Source organism: Ahaetulla prasina, chromosome 4, assembly GCF_028640845.1.
Source record: "Ahaetulla prasina isolate Xishuangbanna chromosome 4, ASM2864084v1, whole genome shotgun sequence".
In the NCBI taxonomy this organism is placed as follows: Eukaryota; Metazoa; Chordata; class Lepidosauria; order Squamata; family Colubridae; genus Ahaetulla; species Ahaetulla prasina.
This window is the reverse complement of record NC_080542.1, coordinates 119,264,339-119,292,008: the sequence shown is the minus strand read 5'-3', so window position 1 is coordinate 119,292,008 and position 27,670 is coordinate 119,264,339. Positions and strand designations below refer to the sequence as shown.

Here is a 27,670-nt window from a genome sequence, read left to right as displayed (position 1 = left end):
CCAACGGCTATCAAGTGCTGTCCCGGTGTCTGGAGGCCGACGGGTCTGGATGGGGAGAAACAGGCTCAAGCTCAATCCTCCAAGACGGAGTGGCTGTGGATGCCGGCATCCCGGTACAGTCAGCTAAATCGCGGCTGACCATCGGTGGCGAGTCACTGGCCCGATGGAGAGGTGCGCAACAGCGTCCTCCTGGATGAGCGGCTGTCTCTAGAAGATCATTTGACGGCCGTCTCCAGGAGAGCGTTCTACCAGGTTCGCCTGGTGCGCCAGTTGCGCCCCTTTCTGGACCGGGAGGCCCTATGCACGGTCACTCACGCCCTCGTGACGTCTCGCCTGGATTACTGCAACGCTCTCTACATGGGGCTCCCCTTGAAGGGCATCCGGAGGCTACAGTTAGTCCAGAATGCGGCTGCGCGGGTGATAGATGGAGCCCCTCGTGGCTCCCGCATAACACCCATCCTGCGCAGGCTGCACTGGCTACCTGTGGCCTTCCGGGTGCGCTTCAAGGTTTTGGTGACCACCTTTAAAGCGCTCCATGGCATAGGGCCGGGTTATCTACGGGACCGCCTACTGCGACCAGATACCTCTCACCGACCCGTGCGCTCTCACAGGGAGGGACTCCTCAGGGTGCCGTCAGCTAGGCAGTGTCGTCTGGCGACGCCCAGGGGAAGGGCTTTCTCTGTGGGGGCTCCCGCCCTCTGGAACGAGCTCCCCCCAGGACTCCGTCAACTTCCGGACCTTCGTACCTTCCGTCGCGAGCTCAAGACACATTTATTCATCTGTGCAGGACTGGCTTAGATTTTAAATTTTATAGGGGTTTTAAATTGATTTTAATATTTATATTTCTATTTTTAATGATAGGGCATTGGAATAAGTTTTTTAAAGATTATTTTAATTTTGTGTATCGATGTTTTATATGCCTGTGAACCGCCCTGAGTCCTTTGGGAGATAGGGCGGTATATAAATTTAAATAATAAATAAATAAATAAAAAATAAAACAAACTCTCTGGTTCATTGGCATTATTTTATGAAATCTATTTCAGTGCACTACATATATAGCTGGATGGATGGATTTTCTCCATTTTCTGAAGACTTTTCATAGTCCTTGATTTATTGGCAAGGTAACAAATTTGGGACTGGAGTTTCAGTCATTAAGCAATAAGGTCATTAAGCAAGGTATCATGTGGCAGATCTAATTTTACAACCATTTTTATCACAGTTGTTAGCAAATCTCTGTGGTCATTAAAAGAATATAAATCATCCAATTGATTTTGCTTGTAGAAAGTCAGCTGGAAAAATCACAAATTATGATCATGTGACCTCAAGCTACTTACAACCATCATAAATGTGAATAAGTACCCAACTTGCAACCTACTACCTATATTCCAAACAAGTGGAAGAAATTGTAGTGTGAATCTAAGGACATATGTGCACAGAGCAAGTTTCAGTGACAATTGTTGGACTGAACAATTAACATTGCATATTACACCTTCTCCTTTTGGGCTTTTCAGTTATTTATCTTATATCCTGATTCAATAGAATTCAAGTTTCAGTTAATATATCTCAATAGGGAAATTCTGAGTTTATGGAATACTATAATCAAAACAGACTACCTATATTTTTCAAAGTATAAGCTCCCTAAAACTGGGTGAAAATTTAGGTATGTTTTATAGACCGAATACGGGCATTTTCACCCTCCCAGGCCCCCAGAAGCACTCTGCAGGCCAAAAATGGGCCCATTTTTTTCTAAAATGAGCCTGTTTTTCATGAAAATGGGCCATGCAGAGCACTGCAGAGTGCTTCTGGGGGTCTGGAAGGGTGAAAATGTGATGCACGGAGGGCTTGGGAGCCCAAAAATGGCTTGGGAGCCATTTTTGGTGAAAACAAGCCTTCCAGAGTACTGCAGAGTGCTTCTGGAAGCTGGAGAGGGCGAAAATCCGATGCATTGAGGCTAAAAACTATTATCTTCTTGTTTTCATTCTGTAAATTTAGGTGCATTTTATAGTCCAGTGCGTTTTATAATCCAAAAATATGGTATATGTGATTATCAAATTGTTGATTTTTTTAGACCCCAGATTCCACTCTGACATCACCACTCAAATATTAACAACAAAGTAAATAATTGCTTAAATCTTAAAAATATCTATAACACTGAACATATTAAACATTGAACATGTTTTAAACACTGAACATGTTTTAAAAATCTTTGTGAAGCTAAAAATAAGCAGAATAATCTCAGATCACCTATTTTATATGATGTGGTTCTCTCTACTTCATTTTACATACTCACTTCACCATTCCAGTCCTCAGGACCAAAACACATTAAAAAAAAAAGCAGCCTCTGTTCTGTGAAGGTTTGCTTGCCTCTGGCGTAAACTATATCTTTGTTTTCAGATTCAATGTCTTTGGAATGTCCTCTTTGTTTTGTTGAGGGGGCTTGTCTTCCTTCTTGCTTTAAAAAAGCCTTTAAAACACTTTTTTCCTCAACAGGCTTTTGATTGTTGAAGTTGTTCCTGTTTTACAGTAATATTTTTGGTTTTAAATCTGGATTCTGTTATAAACTCCTGAGATTTAAGTAGTGTGCAAAACAAAACAAAATAAATCCTTGTTCTCATCTGGAAAGAGAGATGAATTTAGGGAATACAAAAACAGGAGTGTTAAGTTTGGATCAATCCCTAAGTCCAATTTTTATCTGTTACATCCTGTAACAATATATTGGGAAATTTCTTGTTTTCCCCAAAACAGCTGTTTATTTTTCTCTGCCGAATAAAATTAGCTCAAGGACCTCTACAGGAAAAAATGCTATCTATTCAAGATTTCTATTTACTAATGCTTTATTTTGTTGTTGTTATTGTTGCTGGTATTATTTGAAAATGAGTTTTGAAAGTATCTACTCCTTTGAAACGTTATAATGTGTTTATCTGAAATAAAGAGGATCTTGAATTTAAGAAAATATCCCTTAACAGGAAGAGTGTGCAATAAATCAATATATATGTATATGTGTCTGTATGTGTGTATACATATGTGTGTATGTAGTCTTTGGTTATTCGGGTTTTTTCCCGCGTAAACCTCAGAAAACAAATATGTGTGTATCTATGTATATTTGTGTAGACACAGACACAGACACAGACACACATATACAATATATTTGTGTGTGTGTGTGTGTGTTTTCGTAGGTTTTCACGGGTATAGGTATGTAGGTCTTGGCGTATTTGGGTCTTTTCCTATGTAAGGTTGAGAGTATCTTGGCGTATTTGGGTCTTTTCCTATGTAAGGTTGAGAGTATCTTGGCAACGATTCAACAAGGTCTCACTCGTCATCTTTGGGCTGGTGCTGACGGCTTCGTGCTTCTGTGAGCAAAGCATGGTCGGAGCTGCCGTCTCTCTATAAATACTGGTGGGGAGGTGGGGAGTGTTGGCTTTGTTGCTGTAAGCGGGTTGGTTGGCTGTGTGGTTGCATCTTGATTGGTAGGTGGGGTAGATGTTTGCAGATTAGTCTGCTGTTTCGTAGCATCCTGTGTGGGTGTGGTTCTAGTTGTGTGTCCATTAGTCTTTTGTGTTGTAACGACCTGGGTAATGGGCTGAGTGGAAATGTCCTGAGTTCTGATAATGTGACCTTCTGAGTCTTGTTCTGTAACATCCTGGGTTTTGTTGTTGTGACCTCTTGAGTTCTGTGATGTAATGTCCTGAGCAGATGGCTATGATGCAGCATCCCAGGTTTTGGTTTGGCCCCGAGTTTGAGGTTTTGTCATGTGTTCATGGCATGTGTCAGTTTCCTTTGTGTGGGGATCAGAAGGGGGCTGCTGTGCCTCCCCACCCACCTCTGATCCCCACACACACACACACACACACACACACACACACACACACACGTCAGGACAAAAGAATAATATTAATTAATATAAAAAGTACTCATTAAAATTAATTACTTCTATATTAAGGCATCCTATTTATAAAATTAATTTAACCCTATTTATATATATATATCAAGCACACAGTCACAACCACCACCAAGAAAAGTTTTTTTTTTCTTATTTCTAGCAGAATGAGTAAAGAGAAAGAAGAAGAAAGAAAGGAAGACCTTGGATGACTATTGTAATGAACAAAAAATAGGGAGAGTAACTATCTCGGGAGAGAAAGAAAAGGGAACGGTGAAAAATTAGTTTACAAAAAAAAAAAAGATACTTTATTAGATAAATAGCTCTTTCTATGCGGTGGCTAATCCAGGGTAATCTGAGAAGCATTCATTCTTTAGAAAATTAGCATAGGCTATAATTTTGCATCTTCTGCCTAGTTCTTTGTTTTCATCAGTTTCTTTTATTCTTATCAGGAAAAGTCAGAAGATCAGTTCACACGTATTGTATTCTGGGGGAAAACATGGAACTCTTGCAACTTAGCTAACCACAGATATCCATCGACAGTAAACCTCATATATATGCTCTGAGTAGTATAAGTAGTATAACTCTGGTCCTTGGTCAAGCAGCTGGAGCTGTTGTAGAACTGCTCAGAAGCTGAGTGAGCCACCTGTCCGTATACTTGTTTCTTCTTTTACTGATAGAATGGTTGCCACTGGTAGATACTAAATCAGATTCAGAGTTGTGACACTTAAGATCTTAAACAATGTGGGATCAGGAACCTTCACTGTTAAAGTCCTGATCAGTCTTTAAGATCAGTATTTTACAAGCATAAAGATCCTACAGAGTATCATCTTGCAAGTGGGTCTTTTATATGGGTGTTTACAGTTGTCTTGCTACTACCTTTGTGAGTAGCTCCTATTATTGGGCTTCTGTTGATCATGACTAAGAATGTAATATCTCTTATAAGCTTTAGCTAGCTAGAGAATTCTGGGAATTGAAGTTGACACATTTAAAAACTCTCAAGGTTGAAAAACACTGACCAAGGCATTCCTTTTATGCAATTTGAATAGATTGTTTTGTGTTTCTTTCCTCATTTTTTATACATACATACATACACACATATGTATACATATAAACATTTGTATTAAGACATTTTAGTAATGTGTTTATGAACCACTTGAATTGTAATTGTATGAGATGTGGCAAAGATAACACGAACAAGTACATGAATAAATAATTCAACCATTTTTGTTATTTTGGAAAACAATATTGATTTAGAAAACAGTAAGTAAATTAAAAAATAATTTACATACCCCATGTTATAATATAAACATTATTTCTCACAGTGAAAATATCCACGGAACCTATTAAAAGTGGAACATGCTTTCCAGACAATTGAGCAGTATGTTTTAATTCAGGAAACCAGTGGCTTTCTGGAAGCTATCAAGCTAAACAAGAGGAAGCAACTACTTCTGTAAAAAGTAGTAGCTGTTTAAGCACAGTCCTACAAAATCTGATGTCCTGATTTTGCTGCTCCTTTTTCAACTTTAAGAAGTAGAAAAGCATTTAATAGCTTACATTACCAAGTTTTGATTAATAAGTCAAAGCCCTCTATTTCTCCAACAGTTTTATCAATGTCTTTGTGGTCATCACGTTTTCCACACTAGCCAAGCATTCTCCTTTAGTTTAAAAAGCAACCTTTATAAAAATGGAACTTAAGCCAATTCCCCACTGGATACATAGACATCTATAATAATTTATTTTTAATTGTCTTGTGTCTATTCCCATAAAGACAGCATTTGGAAAATTTGCCAAGAAAAAAATATACCATGCAATATTTTATTTTATTTTTTATGCCTTCAATTCAAAGTTGACGCCTGGTGACTGTCTGGACAATCTCTGTAGTTTTCTTGGCAAGATTTCAGAAGTGGTTTGTCATTGCCTCCTTCCTAGTACTATGAAAGAGTATCTGGGCCAAGGTCATCTAGCTGGCTTTATGCTTAAGCAGGACTGGAACTCATGGTCTCCTGGTTTCTATGTGACTTAACCTCTACACCAGGAGTGTCAAACTCGATTTTATTGAGGGCCACATCAGGGTTGTGTTTGACCTCGATGGGGGGGCCAGGGTGCGCATGGCCAGCTCAATGTTACTCATCAAGGCTCTCAGCGTGATGGTCTCCTACAGCTCTCTGCCAGTGAAAATAGAGCCCCTGGAGGTCCGCATGCAGCCCACCCAAGCTCCATTTTCACTGGCAGAGGGCTTCAGGAGGCAATCGCAGCCAAAAACTGAGTGACGTTGAGCTGGCCAAGCCCATCCTGGCCACGTGCAGCCTCCCCAAGCTCCAACCCCGGCAACTACCACTCAACTGCCGTTACCACTTCCATCTTGTAACGGCTGCTCTCAGAAATCTAACCTAAATCTGAGTGATCAAATAACCGCTTAAATAATTGACCGAGTGGATCCAGGAGACCTGATCTGTGCGGCTGCCACTGCCGCCGCCCCCCCTCACCGCTACCAGGACTCAGACGACCTTAGTGGATTCAGTAGATCCTGATTTGAGCGTCTGCCGCCCCATCCCTCACTGCTGCCGGGATACGGACGACCGTTGGTCAACCGCCCGGCCCGCTATTCACCTCTGGTGGCCCGGTGAACTCAGAAGATCCGGTTGAGGGCTGCTGCTGCAGCCGCCCCCTCCGCTGCCGGTGGGCACTCGACCGCCAAACAGCTGATTCAAACAACCGCCGCCGCCCACCGCTGACCCACGCCGCATCCGCATTCTGACAGCCGTCGGACCACCGCCTGGCCCCGCTGATTCTTCTCTGGTGGCCCGGTGAACTCAGAAGATCTGGATTTGAGGGGCTGCTGCTGCAGCCGCCCCCTCCGCTGCCGGTGGGCACACGACCGCCAAACAGCTGATTCAAACAGCTGCTGCCGCCGCCGCCGCTGACCCACGCGCATCCGCATTCTGACAGCCGCCAGCCCCCCCCCTGGCCCCACTGATTCTTCTCTGGTGGCCCAGTGGACTCAGGAGATCCGGATTAGTGAGGCTGCTGCTGCCGCCGCCCCCTCAGCTGCCGGTGTACACACGACCGGCAAACAGCTATTCAAGCAGCGATTCTAACAGCCGCCACCGCCCACTCTACTTCCTCCTCCATACCCAAAGGTCTTTTAAATCTCACCAATCTCCACCATAAACATAGTGGATCACAGCATCCACAATTGCTATCCTGCTTACTCCATTTTCACATCACTTCCTTCTCTGCACCTCCAGTATCCCTACTCCAAATTTATTCCAGTGTAAGTGAAAGAGAGTGAAATAGTAATTGAGAAAGATTGTTTTAGAAAAGATACTTCCTCAATTATCGAATAATTATAAAATTATTCAATAATTAAAATAATTATAAAATTATTCAATAATTAAAATAGAAATAATAAGAAAGATACTTCTTCATTACTTATCACATAATTTATTTAAAATAATAATATTAAATATATCTATCTATCTATCACTATGCCAGCCAAAAAATCCAACTCTGATAAAAACTTAGAAGCAAGAATAATAGCTACAATTGAACTAAACTTGGAAAAAGAATACTTGCTATTGAACAAAACCTAGAAAAAGAATACTAGCCATTGAACAAAACTTAGAAAAAAATCCTATCAGTTATAGAACAAAGCTTCACCAATCTGATAAAACAAATTACAACACAAAAAAATGATTTCTCGACTGATCTAAATCTCTTCCCAACTCATCTACCTTTACATAATACTGATCCTTCAACCCTACCTAAACAACAATTTACTACTGACCAACTAATTAGAGATGCCTTAGAGAGGCCAAAAAATAAATAATGCAATATTATTTGGTCTAGATAACACAAATGAATCCGATATCACCAAAATTCAAAACTTAATTGGAAATTATAATTCATCATCCATCTCCCCAAATGAAATTATTTCAGTCTCCAGAGATGGTCCTGAATATAAAAACAGTGACGGATCAATAGCACCAAGATTCTGCAGAGTCATCTGCATAAGCGAGAACAACAAGCGTAAGTTCATATATACCATCAACTCTATTGCTAAATCTAATCCTGCCTACAGTAAACTTAGATCACGCCTGATCTATCTTTCCTGCAGCGGATACGTTCTCGTGAACTCCGCACTGAGCTTAGCGAAGACAAGATAATGGTGAATCAAACCTATATATTGATTACCGTGCCAATTGCATTAAAATTAAATCCTTCAATCAAAAATTCACCACCAAACCCCCCATCACCCATAACATCCAACCAGCCATCCCAACAACCAATCAAGTACCCATCAGCCAACCATCCATCGAAACTGTCATCCAATCAGCCATCGAACAAACCATTCAACCAGCCATCCGTACAGCTATCCAACAAACTATTCAACCAGCCATCCGTTCATCCATCCAACCAACCTTCCAACCAGCCTTTCAACCATCCATCCAACAAACCTTATCAACAAACAGTCTAGTACCCAACATCCAAGCACTCACTACCCAAAACTTCCATCCACCCATCCAACCTCCAATACAACCACCAGTTATACATATCCTCAACCAACTAACATTCAAAACTAGGTATGCACGCCTCTTACCTCTTTAACACCTCTTTCTACAGATTTTAAATGTAAATTGATGAATGCAAGAAGTATTCTTAACAAATTACCTGAATTTATCCTCCTGCTAAACAGTGGTACATTTGACATTATATTTATTTGCGAAACATGGCTAATCTCTTCCATCCCTGATTCCATCATTTTAAACAAAGAATATCAAGTTCACCGTTCAGATCGTGAAAACCGAAGAGGTGGTGGAGTGGCTATTTTCTATAAAAGTCACTTAATCTAAAAACATACAAGTTGCCCACAAACTTTCTCTTCCTGAAACTATTGTATGTGATCTATCATCTAATACCGCACTTGATTCATTCTATGCTACAGAGCCCCGACTACGATATTACTCATGCTAATATTTTAACCTCATTACTAACTTGGGCTGCCTCTTGCCCATATCCACTCATCTTCCTGGGTGACCTAAATTTACCTCTCATCAACTGGATAACTAACGAAAGTACAACTGATCCAATCCACACAACAATATACAACGCTGTTACTAACCTAGGTCTTGAACAACTTGTAACCAATAATACAAGACTAAACAACTGCCTTGACCTCATCTTCTGCAACAATAACAATACCATTTATGGACTACAAATAAGAGAACCCTTTTCCAACAGTGATCATTGCATGATTGACTTCCATCTTAATATACGTTGTGACTTTAACCATCATATCAATAGCATTCCCATTTACAACTTCAAAAAAGCCAATTATGACTCTATAAACAATGATCTTTCATTTCTAGACTGGCAAAATCTGTTCTCAACCTGTATAACTGCTGAAGACCACTATAGAGTTTTTCTACTGAAATCAACAGAGTCATCGAACTATATGTACCACTAACTACCATCAAGATTAGGAAAAGCAAACTACCCATATCAATAAAAAGCTTCAATCTAAAAAGATCCTCTGGAAAAGAAACAAAAGGGCTATGTAGCTAATTTTAAAAACGCTACAGAACTATATGCAACCAAATAAAAACTGAATGCACAAATTACCACACCAAGCAAGAAGAGGATCTTCTGCACAAATTCCAGTCGTGCCTTCTATAATTTTGTCAACAACAAGCTTAAAAACTCTAGACGCATGCCACCTCTAAAAGATCCTGATGGCAATGAATACAATGCTGAAGAATCTAGAGCAAACCTCTTTAATAAATTCTTTGCATCAGTTTTTGTCAACAGTGATGGCACTCATCCAACATTCCAAATTTGTACAATCAATGAGCATGACAACTTAACAATTGTTGATTTTACAGAAGAAAATGTTGGTAAAGCTCTAAGTAAATTGAAGCCATCTCTATCCATTGGACCTGATGGTCTTTGTGCTTACTTTTTAAAAACTCTCTAGTAATCTAGCAGAACCCTAAGTATAATCTTTAATATAGCCTTTAGAACCAGTCCCCCTCCCAGTCTCTGGTCGCTACCCACAGTCATTCCAGTTTACAAAAAACGCGACCCCAGCTTAGTTGATAATTATAGACCTATCTCCCTATGTTGCGTCGCCTGCAAGGTTATGGAATCCATCATCAACCAATCCATTACCTTACACTTAGAAATGCACAACCTTCTCTCAAATAAACAATTTGGCTTCAGGAAAAATTATCATGCAATCTACAACTTCTCTACTGTAAAAACCTATGGACTACTAATCTTGATCTAGGTAAATCAATAGATGCAATATACATAGACTTCTGCAAAGCTTTTGACTCAGTAGTACATGATAAACTTCTCCTAAAATTAAAATCCTATGGCATTTCAGGACCCTTACACCACTGGATATCTGCTTTTTTGTCAAACAGACAACAAATAGTTAAAATTGGTAATGCTCTTTCAAATCCTGTTCCTGTCAAGAGTGGTGTTCCTCAAGGCAGCGTTCTTGGACCTACTCTCTTTATAATATATATAAATGATCTTTGTATTGATATTTCAAGTAACTGTGTTCTCTTTGCTGATGATGTCAAACTTTTCAACACCACTGACAATGCATCCACAATTCAAAAGGACCTTGATCATCTATCTGCCTGGTCTAAAATTTGGCAACTACAAATTTCAACCAGTAAATGCTCAGTCTTGCACATTGGAAGAAAGAACCCAATCACAAAGTACATGCTTGATGGACATTGCCTCGCAGATGACCCCCACCCTGTCAAAGACCTTGGAGTTTTTACATCTAACGATTTAAGTTCCAAAGCCCACTGCAACTACATAGCTAAGAAGGCTCTAAGAGTTGTCAACTTAATTTTACGTAGCTTCTTTTCAAAAAACACCATGCTACTGACCAGAGCATATAAAACATTTGTTAGGCCAATTCTTGATTACTGCTCTCCTGTCTGGAACCCTTACCATATATCTGACATCAACACAGTTGAGCGTGTCCAAAGGTATTTTACGAGAAGAATTCTCCATTCCTCTGAAACTAATAAAATACCTTATTCCACCAGACTTGATATCTTGGGTCTAGAAAACTTGGAACTTCGTCGCCTTCGACTGGATCTGGGTTTAGCATATAAAATCATCCGTTGTAATGTCCTTCCTGTCAATGACTTTTTTAGTTTCAATAACAATATCACAAGAGCTACAAACAGATTCAAACTCAATGTCAACCGTTCCAGTTTAGATTGCAGAAAACACGATTTCTGTAACAGAATTGTATATACTTGGAATGCATTACCTGACTCTGTGGTTTCTTCTCATAACCCCAAAGGTTTCACTCAAAAACTGTCCACGGTTGACCTCACCACTTTCCTAAGAGGACTCTAAAGGGGCGTGCATAAGAGCACAAACGTGCCTACCGTTCCTGTCCTACTGTTTCTTTCCCTATGTATATACACGTTTTTAGTACCTCATTTCTCCTCATATATACGTTCATATATTTATAACCTTTTATGTAACGCTTGTATATATTGTTATGACAAATAAATAAATAAAATGGAGCCCAGGAGGGCCGCACGGGCCCTCTCAAGCTCTGTTTTCACTGGCAGAGGTACCGCAGGCCACTCCTTCACTGTTTCCAGGGCAGATCTAAGCATCCTGTGTCCTGGATCCAGCCCACAGGCCTTGAGGTTGACACCCCTGCTCTACACCAACCTGGCTCTCGCAACCAATTAAAAAAGTATAAATTAATGTAAAATTATTAAATTAGATATTTAAGGACTGAAATACATATTGTTGGGAATAAAGCAGTATAGCAGTATATTGTTCTCTGGCAGAACCAAGCATTATGATAGAGGAAATATTCTATTATAAAAGAAAGATTTTATTAATTTGTTAAATTGATTTGCTGCCTATCTTTGCCATGGGCCTACTGTAGGCAGGTTTCAACAATAAAAAGAAAGAAATGAAAAGAGTGTAAATAAAACAGAAGAAAAATAATAGAACAATGAAATAAACAGTGAAAAAGAATACCGTGATAATACATCAATATGATCATAAAAGATGAGTGGGTAGAGGGAACAAAAAAGTGGAGTCTGCCATGAATCTAGCAGCAACTTCAAGTGTGGACCTCACCCATTTAGTCCCTAAGTCAACAGGCAGAGCCAGGTCTTCAGGTTCCTGCAGGATAGGAAGGTGGAGGCAAATCTTACTATACAGTGAAAGATGTCCCAAAGAATATTATAAAAATTATGTAAACATTTTTATTGATGTCAAAATTTTCACCTTCTGAAAAAAATGCTGCCTGTCTTATTTGCAGCAAAACATTTTCAAAGGATGATCTGTGTAACCTTGTTTATCAGATTATTGGATTTTTAAAACTAAATACAGCTTTCAGCATTTCTACTTCAACAGGAAGTCGCACCTGCTTAGTACAGGACTTAAATGGAAAGCAACCAAGGAATTCCAGGGCAATAGGCTAGATTGTGAAATTGAAAAACATCCTATAACAGTGCAAACTGTTTTCATATTATTGCTAAGAAAAGTATATGAATGTATCCAGGAAACATAGCTGATTTGGAGTAGATTTTATTTTTTCCACTGTGATGCTGTTTGCCTTTTATACCTTTGTGATTAATTCTATCGATGTAAGAGCAAATCAGAAAGAAATTATTGACTCTTGTGAGATGAGTTCCATCTGGGTACTGAATTATCATTCTTGATAGTAAACACCCTCTCCTTTCTTTTTTTGTCACTTATATATGGAGTTCTTCAAATGAAACTTTAGCAACTCCATCTAAGTCTATGTTCTAGAACCATGATGGTGAACCTATGGCACACATGCCACAGGTGGCATGCCGTGCCCTCTCTGTGGGCATGCAAGCCGTCACCCCAGTTCATCTCCGCCGTGCATGCACACGCACCGGCCAACTGGTCTTTGGGTCTCTGTCACGCATGCGTAGGTGGCAAGGCATGTGCATGGAGGCTGCACATGCATGCACGGAGTGGTGGTTGTATGCAGGGGTGGGGTGCATGCTTAGGGATGGAGATTGTGCACATGGGGGCATGCAGGGGCCACATGCACATGTGTGGGGGCAGGGCACGTGTGGGGGCACACATCCACGGGGATGGGGCATGTGCAGGGAGTGTGCATGCATGTGGGGGACAGGGTACATGTGTGGGGGGCATTGGCACATGCTCAGTGGGCATGCGGGGGCCTTGCATGCATCCACAGGGGGCATGTGTAGGGGAGCTGTGTGCTCATGCATAGGGGGCAGGGCACATGCCCCCTATGCCATGCACACACTGCATTTTGGGGGGTGCTTTGGGCACTCAGTCCAGAAAAGGTTAGCCATCATTGTTCTAGAAGGTAATAAAAAGAAGCAGACAGATTAATCTAAAATTTAACCAACACGTATGTTCTATATTCTTTTCCTCTTTTTCTCTGATCCCTTCTCTTAAATATCCCTTCATCTTTAAAACCCCATTTTAAAGATGTATTTTGAAGCCAACAATTCTCAGATTTCTACACCTAACTATAAGGTGTGCCAGAGTGAGAATAACAGTGGTACTGTTGTGCAAAAGTACTTCATCTGAATAAGGAAGCAGGGACCCACATTTTTCGCAGTCTCTGTCTATGCCTGCCCCCCTCTCTACATCCCTCCCTCCCTCCCTCCCTCCCTCTCACACACACATACACACACAGATACACAAAACACACTTATTTTTGTGTGTTTATTCCAAGTATTTTGAATAGTGAAGAACTTTCTTCTTTATTGTCTTGGCATCATGCCTACACGGGTACATCTGTTGCATTCTTTCCTTTATATCATTTTGTAACCTAAATTTAAAATCTTGAAAGTTGTATATTCTTCCTGCTCAGAACTGGTCCAGACCTTGATCATTTTCTTATCTCTTGTATACCTTTTCCAGTTCATTTTTTGAAAGGTAGAAACCAGAACCAGATGATTAATCAAACTATTCACTAAGCTAGTCATTATTACTTTGATTTCCTTCTTGTATATTTGAACATTTATTTTATTTATTCAGTTTCTACAACACCCATCTCAATCCAGTTGATTCTGGGTGGTGAACTAAACTCATCACCCAGAGTCATTTACTCAGATGGGTAGATATAGAAAATAGATAAAGGAAGAAACAAAGAAATAGTAATACAATAGTTAAAACCTAAAAACACACAGTTACAAATAGTTACATACATCTTTTTGTTTTAACCAGTCTAAATAATATTGTGTCATTAATTGCTCCTTCCACCTCCAGATTGTTCTTGAACAAATTAAGAAAGATCCCCATATCTTTATTGTTTATTCCCATTTGTAAGGATTGGTCAATTCTTTCTCTCTCATATTAGTCCTTAAATAGAGAAGAAAAAATTACAAATATAAATGTAAACTATATATTATTATTTTAATAGTATAATGGATAATGTAAAATAAATTATAACTTAATTTAAAAATAGAAATACAGTACAGAGTAACAAAAAAGTAATTTGAAGCCAGGCTATAAAAACAGCATGATAAGGTAAGCAGCATGGAAGAGACCACCAATTTTTATAAAAAATCACAATAGTGGTAACTAAAAGGAAGAACCCAAATTTTAGCAAGAATGACTCTGAAAAACAAATTAATCATTTCTTTTCTAGTTAAAGTTTCTTTCACTTTCTTTGACCCGATGTGTTTTCTATTCCTATTTTAGTTTTTACAGGAAGTGACTTGTACAAATGCCTTTGAGGCTGAAAGAGGCCTTGCCAACAGCTATTATATTTTTTTTAATAGCAGTTTCTTTTCATTCATCTCAGCCCCTCTGTTAAAATATTCTTTTCAAGGCTTCCTGGACTGAGTGAACTATAATACGTGTATTCTTGCTATAGTATTTCTCAGTGATTGCGTTGACTGCAAAGAGCTGGGCTGATTAACAGCAAGCATAAGTGGTCCAGAATACATGCAACAACTCATTCATTTATTCTGACTGGTCTCAAAATAGTAAGAAGTGGTTAGAACTGCTTCTTCACTTATTCTCTTTCTCTTTGTGTAATGAAGGGCTTCAGTCTTAATTCAGATTCAGCCTAAGCGGTGAATAAAATTACTACCTAATCACTTTCTTTCCTAATTTCATGCAAACCTCTCAAGGACAACTGCTGAAATCATTAGAGCAAAAAAGCAGGCTTAACTGCATATTCATTATGTACCCCCTTGTTTCTAATATTTCTTCTTCTCAAGACACTGCCCTGATATATTTTCTGTACAAAACTTCATGGTGTGTTTCTTCATGTGATGGGAAGGCACTAAAGATGGACATGTTTGACTGCTTCTAAACAATCTACTTGCAGTATTATAAAAGCACTAGCTCAGTCCATGTAAGGTGCTAGGCAAGGTTTAATTAGACAGTGTATTTCCCTTATGACTGAATTATTCGTTAATGTCTTCTTAGCTGTTTCCAATGAAGTTGAATGACATTGCTGTGCTAATTGAGTGCTGGGTTTGAAGATATTCTTTATTAACTCTGTCAGGTCCTTTGTTAATTTCCCTACAAGCCTAAGGTCTTTCCAACAGGAAAGGTCATTTGCTGCATTTTCTTCAAAGAAAGAAAGCATGGGGAATGAGAAGTGTAGAATTTCTACTTCGGAGAAGGGTCCTTTCTTCTTCCAAGTTGTGGAAATCTTTTGTACATAAAGGCAGCTATACTTTTCCTGCATACTAGTCCAAATCATTCTGTGCAAAGTTTTCTTACAGTTAAATATTTTCATTTTCGTTTCCTGCAGTTAAGTATTTTCAGGCGAAAATTATTTTTAAAGAATTTAATGCAAATAGCAAATTATTTTGATTGTTGAATGCTCAGTGGATTTGCTGGTGTATTAATCTTATACCCCAGATTGTGGAACTTCCAGTAATGCATTCAGTCCTTGTAGTCTTATCAGCAATAATAGTTTAATATTTCTTTTAGTTTAGCTTTGCTTGTTTTGATTAAATATTTCTGACAGGGATTGCTTTAAAAGTTTGTTTATTCACTATTAAGTTTAATTTGCACTTTGCCACAAAATATAACAGCAGACTGGATCTATGATAAAATATTGTTCATTGATTCTTACACATGTCCATCCATTACACCAGTGAAAAAAAATCACATAGTTATGGAGAAAAGGGGTATTACGCACCTTCTCGTTGAGTGGTGACAGCAACCAGGAAAGGGTTGTATTTGTAGGTTCAGTTGAAGGACTGAGTCTGACTTGTTAAGTCCCATCCTTGTTGCTAGGGGCTTCCAGCTTTTAGCGAAGATGAGGAAACAGACTCAGCGTGTTGGGAGAAAAGTGAGATAGAAATGAAAGACCAGACATACTAAAGGGTGGGGCTGGCTGCTGTCTCCACCCAATAAGAAGGTGCGTTTCAGGTAAGACCAACGCTCTTTCTCCATAGTGGTGAAGACAGCAGCCAGGAATGGGACGTGCCAAAGTTGACTGTCCCTGAATCACAGGCGGGCCCCAGTCTGGTTAGAAACCACCCCGTCCTGATGAACCCATTGCAAAACTCTGCGGCCAAATTATCCAAATTATAATGTTTGATAAAAGGTGAGAGGGAAATCCAAGTGGCCGCCCTGAAGATTTCTATCAGCGAAGCCTGCGTGGCCCATGCCACGGGTCGAACACAGCATCACACATGTGGGTCTTGGTAGGAAATACAGCTTGTACACCTTGGCGATAGTCTGCCAAATCCATCTGCTGATGGGGGAAGGCGTAACCCTGCAACCTAAAGAAGCTGGTACCCTATGATCTCTCTGAACCCTGCCGGCTAAATCCCTGAGGATAGCCTGCCACTCCGCAGACAAGTACACCTTGGTCTCCATTGAATCTATCACAGCCCCAAGATGGAGTAATTGGGTTGAAGGGTTCAGGTGGCTCTTCCCCATGTTAATGGAGAAGCCGTGATGTTTGAGATACTAAATGATTACTTGGAGATCCTCTATAGATAATTGACCAGAAGGGGATTGAATTAATATGTCATCCAAGTAACATTGGACACGGATAGATATGGCCCTGAGATGGGCCACCAGGGTGGCCAATACCTTGGTAAAGGTATGGGGGAGGGGCGAGGAAAGTCCAAATAGTAATTCTTGATACTGATAGTGAGTACCGGCATAATAAAATCTTAGAAATCTCTGATGCGAAGGAAATACTGGAATATGCAAGTATGCTTCAGTGAGAATAGAAGTGAGCAAGTTGCCCTTCCTAATGCCAGCAAGAATAGATTGGAAAGACTGCATTTTGAACCGTTTATACGCAAGGTATTGGTTGAGTCTTTTAAGGTCCAGAATAGGTCTCCACCCACCCGAGGACTTAGGAATGAGAAATAAAAGAGAGTAGAACTCCTGTCCTGCCTAATCTTCCGGTACCTGCTGGATAGCTCTAATGTTCAGCAGGTGCTGCACAGCCAAGTCCATGAGGATCTTTTTGTCTTATCTCTAGAAACAGGACAGCAGATAAAAAGCCTTGGGGAGGGGTGGAGAGGAATTTGAAGGATAGACCAGTATTTACAGTATCCCTGACCCAGATGTCTGACATAAATTCATCCCATCTGTCAGCAAAGAGAGCTAGTCTGTCCCTGATGGGAGAGTCGGACATACAGTTAGTGATGGCATTGGAGCAAATGACTTCCTCCCCCTCGAAAGGGCTGTTTGCTTGGGAAGGCCCTACCTCGAGGCAGCCTGTCCTGGTGCCCCCTCTGTCTAGATCCAAAGAACCCCTGAGAGCGGGACGTACCAGCACCCCAATCAGATTCCCAATATGGAGGCTGGCGGAAAAATGGAGAATAGCAGGAATTGCTCCTTCACTGAGAGGCAGGCAGCATTTTATGCCTGTCCTTCATTTCCACCAACAATGGTTCCAATGCCAGCCCAAACAATTTGTCTCCCATAAAGGGAGCAGTGGCAGAGTGCCACTTGTGATGGGCATCCACCTGCCAATGCTTCAGTCAGAGCAGACGATGCACCGCCAGAGTGGACGCCATGGTCTTTGAGGCGAAGCGGGCCAAATTTAGTGTAGTGTCAGCCAAGAATTGAACTGCAGCAACTATCTCATTAATATCCTGCTGCAGTCTGGTGTCATCTGCGGGCAATTTGTCCTGCAATTCTCACAGCCAAAGCAAGGTAGCCCTATTAAAGAATGACACTGTTGTGGCTGATCTAATAGTCCAGGCAGCCCCCAGGTGGGCTTGCTGAAGAGACTGGTCTGACTGTCATTCTTCCAGGCGTAACCCTTGGTCAGGTTCATCGGGAATGGAAGTGTTAGGCAATAAGGCTGCTTCTGGGACCTGGAGCAATGTTGCCAATTCCAGGGCAACATTTAAGAAATGCCTGTCTGGAAGAAGGAACCGGACCCAACCCAGATGTTTCCCACTGTGACTGAACAACATCAAGGAGCAGTCGGTGCAGGAACGGCGCCACAGCCTTATTTGGTTCCGAGAAGAGGAGATCCGCTTCCTCACGAGCAGATGGAGGCACCTCTCCTGCAGGGGGAGATCCGAGATGAGCTGCATTGGTTGCCTTGAACAGCAGTGATTTTAAAATGGTGTGCGGAAAAAGGCCAGTAAAGGCAGGCTGTTCTGGTAGCAAGCCTTCATCAACCTAAAGATCTGGTTCCCGGTGCTCAACCTCCTCAAGGAGCGATGGACAACTCCCAAGGGAGGGAGCCAGCGAACCAAAGTCTCGGAAGGACTGAAGGTCATCTGGACAATGATCAACCAGTAAATCAGATGTAACTGACATCTCAGAAAATACACTGGTGGGCTGCCGAAACCCCACCAAAAGAGACTGCTGTATGGCTCTGAAAATAATGTCCTGAATATTGTGTGGAAGAGGCTTTCCTCGATCCAGTGCAGAAGATGCCCCAGCATTCACTGGGATGGTAGTAGCACGAGTGTCCAGGATCGGAATCTGGCCGGGAGCTGCTCCCTCAGCAGGCTGATGCACTAGTGTAAGTGTAGGTCCCCACAGTGCAACCATCAAAATCGGCAAGGGACAGTTTCGAAGAGAGATCTGGTACGGAGTAGTGCCTGGGGACCATTCATGAGAAATAGGCTCAACACACAGGAATCATCCCTGATCAGTAAGGAAGAGACCATGTGCTGACTAGCCTTGTTGCAGATGTTTTGCAGAACCTGATCTCTGCATCACTCATGTCATAAGGATGCCTTACTGTGACAACCTGTCTTGTGATGAGAGCAGGAGCCATGTCTGTTCTTGGCCTCGTCCATAGGTTCATGGGCCTTAGATGTCCCTGGACATGAGTCCATTGGGACCAAATCAGCCATTTTGGCTGCTGTAGCCTTTCAGCCATTCTTTGATTTGGGGAGCACCTTAGGCATTGCTCTAACTGTCTCTGCTTATTATATCCTCCAAATTGTTCACAATCAAGGTTTGTTAAGCCTAGATGGTAAACGGATGTCCCCTTGGGTTTTCATGTGTGAGTGTTTTTTTAATGCTACCCAGGAACCACCAATACTTCAGACAGTCGGCGAGTGTCCAATGTTAAATGGCCGTCTAACCAGAGTTCCCCAGAATAAGGTTAAATAATGGGTCCCAGATCATGGTTGGCTTTAAGGTGGGCCTCACAAAATGGCTGACTCTGCTTAAGGCCTGAAATATAACTATGAATGCAATGTTCATTTTATTTTATTTTTTTAAATCAAGTTTTATTGCTTTTTTCTTTCACGCACACCCACATATTTTATGAACAGCGTATTGACCATATCATCTTATACAACTTGTCATATCCAAATACATTTTACATAGTTACAATTTCTGCCAAAATATTCTTTTTCCCTACTTTTTTATCTTAATACTTCTACACTTATTATATGAACAATATCTCCATCCACCCTCAAATCCTAATTTCTCAACATTATTTCAATTAGTTATCTTGTCTTATCCATTGTTAATCATATATATTCTCTTTTAACGTTCATATTAATTTGTTCTTCATCTTAATAAATTTAAGCACGTTCAGGGTTGCCTTTCTACCATTTCATCTCTCTTACTTTACAACAATCTTTATTCTCCTTCTCCTCTCTTTCCCTTCCCTCCCTTCTTCTATCCTTTTCTACTTTCTTCTTTCCTCCTCTGCTACTTCTATTCTACTTCCCCTTCCTTTCTCCACCTCCTCCTTTCTTCCTCCCTTCCAACCTTCTCCCCTATTCTTATTTTCCCTGCCTTTCTTCCTCTCCTTTTCCCTTTCTTCTATTCCTCTCTCTCCTTCCTCTCTTCTCCTCTCCTTCTATCCCTCTACTCCTTCTTCCATTCTCTCTCCATTGTTGTATTCATTTTCAATTCAATATTTTCCACAATGGTATCTGGGCAACCCTGATTTTTTTCTCCATTTATTTAATATATTTCTCAAAATCCCCATCACATTCTTTGATTATTAACAATGTATTTCAACTTATTTCATTTTTATCTTGAAACCTTTTAAGTAAATTAACCTTCACCTCTTATTTTCTTTAATTCCTAATTTCTTATTTCAACATCAATTAATTATTTTCCTCATTTACTAACATTTCAATTTTATATCTCAATTTCAGTTATTTTCACATTTAAACCAATCTGTTTCTTATTGCATCTGCTGATCCATTTTACAATAAACAATGTACTTCTAATTTGCTTCTTACAAGTTCTACTACTAACTGTCAGCTTTGGAAGCCATACTAGGCTCTCCTATCCTGGAGGCACTTCCTGGAAGGAGTCTAACACCATTCCCTTAAATCAACTATTAAATTATTTAATTCCCTTCCTTCTATCCATTATTCTTCCCCTTTTAACCATTTTCTTTTGGTCTCTCCAGAATTCCATTTCTTAATATTTTTCTCCCATTCTCTTATTTTTCTTTTTCTTTTTATATTTATTGTATCTTTCCCCCTGAATCCTTTCTCTAGTTTTTAAGATTGTTACCCTCTTAATTCTCCCCCTCAATCTTTTCCCATTTCCTTCTCTTCCCTTCTTTTTTGAGGAATATTCCCCCCTATCCATTTTTTTTGTCACTGTTAATCCCAGTGTAATTGTCTATCTTTTTATCTCCAATTGTTTTCCCTTCAACATCATGTTCTTGCTTCTCATTTGTATTCTCTTTTTCCTTTTTTTATATTCTAACCAGGCTTCCACTTCTTTATTACCTTTAAATGCTTCCCGCACCTTCTTAAACATCTCCAGTAGTTCCTCATACTCCTAATATTCCATACTGTCAATTCAAAAAAAAAAGTTTTTATGTAATTCAAATTCAAATCCATATGGTATCTCTCTTTTCTTTTTTATTTCCAAATAACATCCAGGTCTAGTCCATTCCAATTTAAGGCTTTGTTCTTTTTCACCTCCTTTCAAAGTCAGAACCCAGCTGTTTAAACAAATATTCCTTAATATTTCTCACAGTAGTCAAAGCAGTCGTTGTAGTACTTTCTTTCCACTAGCAGATACCTCTCTACAATCCACAATTCCCAAGGCAGCCAAGTAGCACATTTAAATCCACATAAAAAGTACCTTCTTTTCAATTTCTTTTCCTTTTGTTGTTAAAAAGTGCTTTTTCTCGATTTTCTTTTCCCTGTATTGTTTTTATTTCTCCAAATCCAGTTTTAAATCCAGGTAGAAAGTTTTCTTTTTTGGGCTTTAGTCCTTTAATGTCCTCTTTGTTCTTCTCCTCCAATTAACACTGCCAAGTGCCAATTAGCTGCTTATTTCACGTGGGGACTTCTTTTAAGCTTTTAGAAAGTTTCTTTTTACCTGTGAGTTGGCCAATCACTCACCCGGTAGCAATACTCCATTTAAACATCTCTCCTGCACAAATCTTAGTCCAGTTGCCCCAGCTTAAGGTGGTCATTTTTATGGCCACCACCCCCACTGCCTCCAACCCTTCGAGGAACTAGCCTGTTCCTCTTGGTCATCCGAGGCGCCTCTTTTTCTTCACCATCCCTCCAAGACGATTCCGGCAGTGGTTTGTCTGGCTGGATTTTCGCAAGGTTCATCAAAGCCTGCTATTTTCCAGTCATTCTCTCTGTGATGCTTCCAGTTCCTCTGCCCCATTTTAGATCTGGCCGTTTCAGGCCCCAGTTCAAAGACAAAGTCGGTGGAGGCAGATATAATTCTCAACAGGAGGCCAAGCAACTAGGATCAAATCTGTTGAAATGTAAAGCATGGGCTCTTGCTTCCCTGTGCAGCTTCGTCCAATAATGGTGAGTACAAAGATCAGAATGATGCTCGGCAATTCACAGCGGAACACAAAGCTCCAAATGGCAGCACGATACAAGAGGGAGCCAAAGCTCTGTAAAAAATGCGGCTTGGAAGTCAGAACATTGTAGCTGCAGCCGCCAGGTCGGGGAAACACTTGATCTGAGCTGTTGCCTTTATCAGAAGTGCAGGCAGGAGAATGGGAGCACGAAACTCCACTGACAGGTCCAAAAAGCATTGGGTGGTTTTCTTCGCATGTGAAGCAAATGGCTCATTCAGGAGTTCCTGAAGCTCCACCAACTCTTGTCCTGACTTTTTTTCTTTAAAAGGGAGCACAAAAAACTCCACCAGTCACCTATCCCAGCATCCACAGGAGTGCAGAGCTCCAGCACCTCTCTGGAATGCCTGCAGTTCAACAGAGACATAGATATTATTAGAATTCACCTGACAGGGAGCTGGGATTTTCCCACAGCGGTTAGAACCAAAGCCCAGCCACAGGAGAAGGGCACGACTCAACCAAATGTTAAGCCAGCCCTCTACTCACAATCCACAATAAGGGAAGAAGTTAAGATTGAAATTCACAGCAATGAAATAGTGAACAGGAATCTGTAGAGAAAGGCATTCTCACATGTCCATTCAAGCTGAAGGACTGAATCAAAAGCTGCAAGACCCTAGCAACAAGGGTGGGACTTAACAACTTCGACAGACTCAGTCCTTCAACTGAACAGATAAGTACAACCCATTCCTGGTTGCTGTCTCCACCACTATGGAAAATTGAGCTCACTTTGGGATGACTATGATCAAGTTTATTTATATTTGAGCATGGTTGTGATAAAGTTCAGGAATAACAGTGGTAAATCTGTCTACTCTAGGAATGCTTCAAATTAAAGAACATAAAAAAGAATAAATGAATGTGATACAATGTGTAGTTTTGTAGTGAGTAGCATAAGTATATACACTATGGTGTTCAGCTGTGTTAGGGCTATCAACAGGCTCAACAGAGAGGAAACACAGGTTATGCTGTAACACTTTGTGGTTGGGTATCAGAGAAGATCTACAGAAAAATATAGTTATACTTGGCTAGACACGATTATATTCTCTCTGAAACCATTGCTTGTCAGTTTGGGTAGATCTGAGTTGGAGAAGATAAGTTGTAGGCTACACCTCAAATTCCATTCAGATGTAGATATTCTGAAATTTTGGACCATTTGTTCTTGGGGTAGGGGGTGGGGGTAGGTTTAAAGATCAGAATGGATGCCGTAAGCCTTTCCAAGGTTTAATACATCAATGGAACCCCTTTAAAATCCTAAATTCTCCCCATCCTAAGAAGATTTGTTCAGATTCATGGATGATTTAAGAGAAAGTTCCTTCAGATTTTTCAAGACTGCTCATTAACTTCTTCATAATCTTTAGAAAAAATGAAAAATTTGGCTCCCCCCACAATTGTGATATTATAGTATTATTTATCCATTGGTCTTTAAGGTCCCCAAACCCAAAAAGTTGGCCATTCTTGTTTTAAAGATAAGAATTCTACTGAAATTTTACCAGCTGTTCTAATAACAACCACAGGCTATATTAGATTAATGTAGTCGATATGCCATTATTCAAAACTTTGGGAGTTGGAAATGTTGTGTTTTGAATCTGAGCAGAGGGCGACTGATGAAACCTTCTTAAACCAGCTGAGCCTTTTGGAAGAGTTGGAGAGTGGCTGCATGATCCCCAAAAAAAATATATTTCAGTTAAGGAGGTACCAATATTGTGTCCACTTCCAAAGCTCCACTATATATTTTCTTTAGCTTCTTTGTTGGTATTTTGACTTGTCTCCACTTCAGATCATCTATTCAGCTTCAGATCTGAACTGCAGCACATTCGCATTCACTGGATACCTCTCACAGACAGGAAAATGAATGCTAGTGATTGTGAAATAGTAAAGACAGGATGAATAGGGAGGGAATGGAAAACTAGAGAAGGAAGATGGAGTAGCACATTGGAGCACATAGAGGTGTCAAACTCACATTGTCATGGCAGCACCATGTGATGTATTGCAACTTTTTTCCTCTTCATAAACCAGGAAGGGACGTGGCTAGTGTGTGATGCATCCGGCCCACAAGCCACGGTTGACAGCACTGGAGTAGTATATTCTAGAAAATACCATGAGTGGCTTTCTGAAACCCATAGCAGGATTTCAGCTTCCCACTTGTAAATAAGAAAAACAAAATATCTTTGACTTCTTTTTATCTTCATTATGAATCCTATCTTATCTCTTTATCTGATAGGTGCATTTTATGAAATGGTTCAGAGGTTCCCTCGAGTGGAGGAAAAAGTGCACATGGACTCCTACAGATATAGCCACAGATGGAAACGACATTCGGAATTGCTCAAATCAGTGGATACCAACAGAGCCAGCATAGGACAGGACTCCTCAGAACCTGGAGGTTTTACAGATCTACTTCCTGATGACACGCATGATAACACTACGCAAATTGAGGTAGTGGGCTATTCTCTCTTGATGTTGTTGACTTCAGATAGCTGCACAGTGAGCAGTGATATAAAACCTCATTATCAACCCCTCACAGCTTTCCCATAAAAGAAAGCTGCTTATCAGCCAGCAAGTACAGGCATTTCAAAATATTATATACCAGAACAGGGAGCTGGCCCAATCAGATACTATCTTAAGGGTGCATAGACAGTAGGTAATGCCTAGTGTATGCCTAATACCAACACCAGGGGTGTAGCTTTTCATTACAGCAATGTTCTCATCTCATCTGATTAAGTTAGTTCATTCCTGTGCCATACAAACTCTGTGCATACAAACATAAAGAAAAATATATAGAGAAAAAGAGGGAGACCTTATCCATAAACCAAAGTCTTAATGCGTTTTGTGAATTCTATTTTCTTTCTATATGCCCAGTGAGTCAGAAAGAGCAGGTTAATGTGTGCAACTTATAAAAACCTCTGAGATGTACAATAATTTCTGTGCACCACAAGCTTTTGCTCGCTTATTATATCCACTTTGTTCTGGTGCTTTATCCTTTTCTGAAGGCTTAACTCCAAAATAAAGAATCTCACGAATATTTAAATCACTTCCATTATACTTATTGTACATCCATGGATGTCAACTTTCATGTCTTAGGAATTCCAGAACAAATAGAAGTAGAAATGTGTATGTGCATTATGCTCTTGTGCATGCACATGTGTGTGTTTATTTATAATAAGTGTCTTTTTATAATAACCAGTATTTATCCTATAGTTTTAAGCTCATCAGTGGCTCTGCAAAGACATACTGTATTTTCGGAGTATAAGACTGCACCTTAGTTTTTGGGGAGAAAAATAAGAAAAAAGCTGATTGGCAGTGGATTGGCCTCCCAGAATACCCCCAATCAGCTGTTGCCAGAGGTGAATTTTAGCAACAGGTTCTTTGGTTATGAGCTCAGTGCCTTGCTTTTTTTTTTTTTTTTTTTGCCTCTGAAACTCTGTTTCAGAAAAAAACTTTTTTCTGCCTCTGAAAGCCTCCAAAACAACTTCAGAAAAGTTCTCTGAAGTTCAAGCCTCTGAAGCTCTGTTTGGAAGCTTCTTTTCTGAAGCTTCTTTCAGCCTCTGAAACCTCTGTTTGAGAAGCTGCATGGGGCTACATTCGGAGTATAAGACGCACCCAGATTTTCACCCTCTTTTGGGGGGAAAAAGGTGCATCTTATACTCCAAAAATACGGTAATTAATTTCAGCTGCTCTCCTTTCTCATATTTAATGTTTCTATGAAATGAGATTCACGAGAATTAACTCTTCTCCATTCCCTAGCTTCATTATCATGGTTACTTTTCCTTTCTTATTTTTTGTTTCCAGTCATTATTATAATCTTACAAAGAATAGGAATTACATTACATTTGCTCAATGAAATGTGAGGTTTTTTTTTAAAGTTTCAAGAAAACACAATTATAATTTGTTCGTCATTGCAATTGCTGCCCTGTAGCACCTAAATTAATTTCCTATCACCATGATGGTTTGGTTAATCCATACAGTTCCATGAACTGATTTCTGATTCTATTTGCAATACACAAAACTTTGCATTGTATTTTAACAAGCTATCTATCAATACTATACCTAAAACCATATAGAGTAGTCAATATAGAACCACATTTGGGACCAGAATGTATACTGCTAACAAGGTGGTTGTTAAATGAATTGCACCTCATTTTATAACAGTTGTTAAGTAAACAGTTGTCATGTAGTTGTTAAGCAAATCTTCCTTCATTGACTTTGCTTGTCACAAGCCAGTTGGGAAAGTTACAGATCAATATACTAGGATGCTGCAACTGTTGTAAATACATGCCAATTGTCAAGTGCCTGAATTTTGATCACATGACAATGAGAATGCTGCAACAGTGCGATTCTGGCACTGATGATGTTACCTAGTTGGGTAATGAAACATCTGCAAGCAAACAGTCAACCACAGAGAGCACGAAGAACTCCAGAGTTCAGCTCTGAGCTACATACATTCAGTTGTCAATCCAAAGACTGAGATTGCTGCTGAAGTTGGGCAGCATATAATTTATTACTATTATATTCCCAAAAATGTAAAATCATATTTTATAATTTTTCAAGAGGCTCCAATTAGTCATTTTGGTAAATGTGTTGGGTTCTTGTTTTTAATCAGTTTGTTTTTCTTATATTCAACCCATTGATGAATATTACTAAGAAATTGGAAAACATTTAAAGACGTTGTTATGTAATAAATCTCTCTCTCTCTCTCTCTCTCTCTCTCTCTCTCTCTCTCTCTCTATATATATATATATATATATATATATATATATATATATATATATATATGTATATATATATATATATATATATATATATATGTCTTTGGTTGTTCGGGTTTTCTCCCGTGTAAAATTGGAAATGTCTTGGCAACGTTTCAACGAAGTCTCATTCGTCATCTTCAGGCTTCAGCTTCGTGCTTCTGGGAGCAATGTGTGATCGCAGCTGTTTCTTCCTTTTAACTGCTAGTGGGGTTTGAAGTGATTGGGTGGGAGCTTGGCTGTGCTCTGATTGGATGGAGGTTTTTGTGCTCTGATTGGCTGGGGTGTGTGCTGTTTGCGTGGGGGCTGGGTTGTGCTCAATTTAGTCTGTGTTGCAGGGGGATTTGAGCTGGTGAGCTGCATAGCTGTTGTTTGGCTTTGTGGTGGTGCTACATCTTCATAGTGGGTGTCAGTCTGCTGCATGTATGGATTGGAGGGGTTTGAAATGGCTAATGTTGCAGCTGCGGTCTGGCTTCTGGTCCTTGGTCGTGCTTCATGATCAGTGTGGGTTTGGGTCTGCTTTCTGGGTGGATGTGCAATGGTGACATCCTGTGTGGACCTCGTGAGTGTGGGTCTGGTGTCATTCCTCGTGTTAGGAACTCGTTTGTCAATAAGGGCGGGTTTCCAAATGGCTGGTAGGCGGGAGGTATCATCTCGTTTGTTCATGCTGTGTGGGCGTTTTTCTATCTCAATGGCTTCTCTGATTATTCTGTTGTTAAAGTGTTCAGTTTTGGCGATAGTTCTGGTCTTTTTAAAGTCAATATCATGTCCTGT

The 27,670-nt window shown here is 40.1% G+C and overlaps 1 protein-coding gene across 8 annotated transcripts in view; it reads left to right on the top strand.

The window, feature by feature from the left end:
• PLXDC2 (plexin domain containing 2) overlaps positions 1–27,670 on the top strand; it is a 468,973-nt gene that overhangs the window by 164,917 nt on the left and 276,386 nt on the right. For 7 of the 8 annotated variants that reach the window (XM_058181933.1, XM_058181926.1, XM_058181925.1 and 4 more), the window contains one exon: positions 24,376–24,587. The exons of the other annotated variant lie outside the window; for it this stretch is intronic. In XM_058181933.1, the coding sequence (XP_058037916.1) occupies positions 24,376–24,587 (212 nt within the window). The remainder of the gene's footprint in view (positions 1–24,375; positions 24,588–27,670) is intronic. 8 annotated transcript variants of the gene reach the window in all.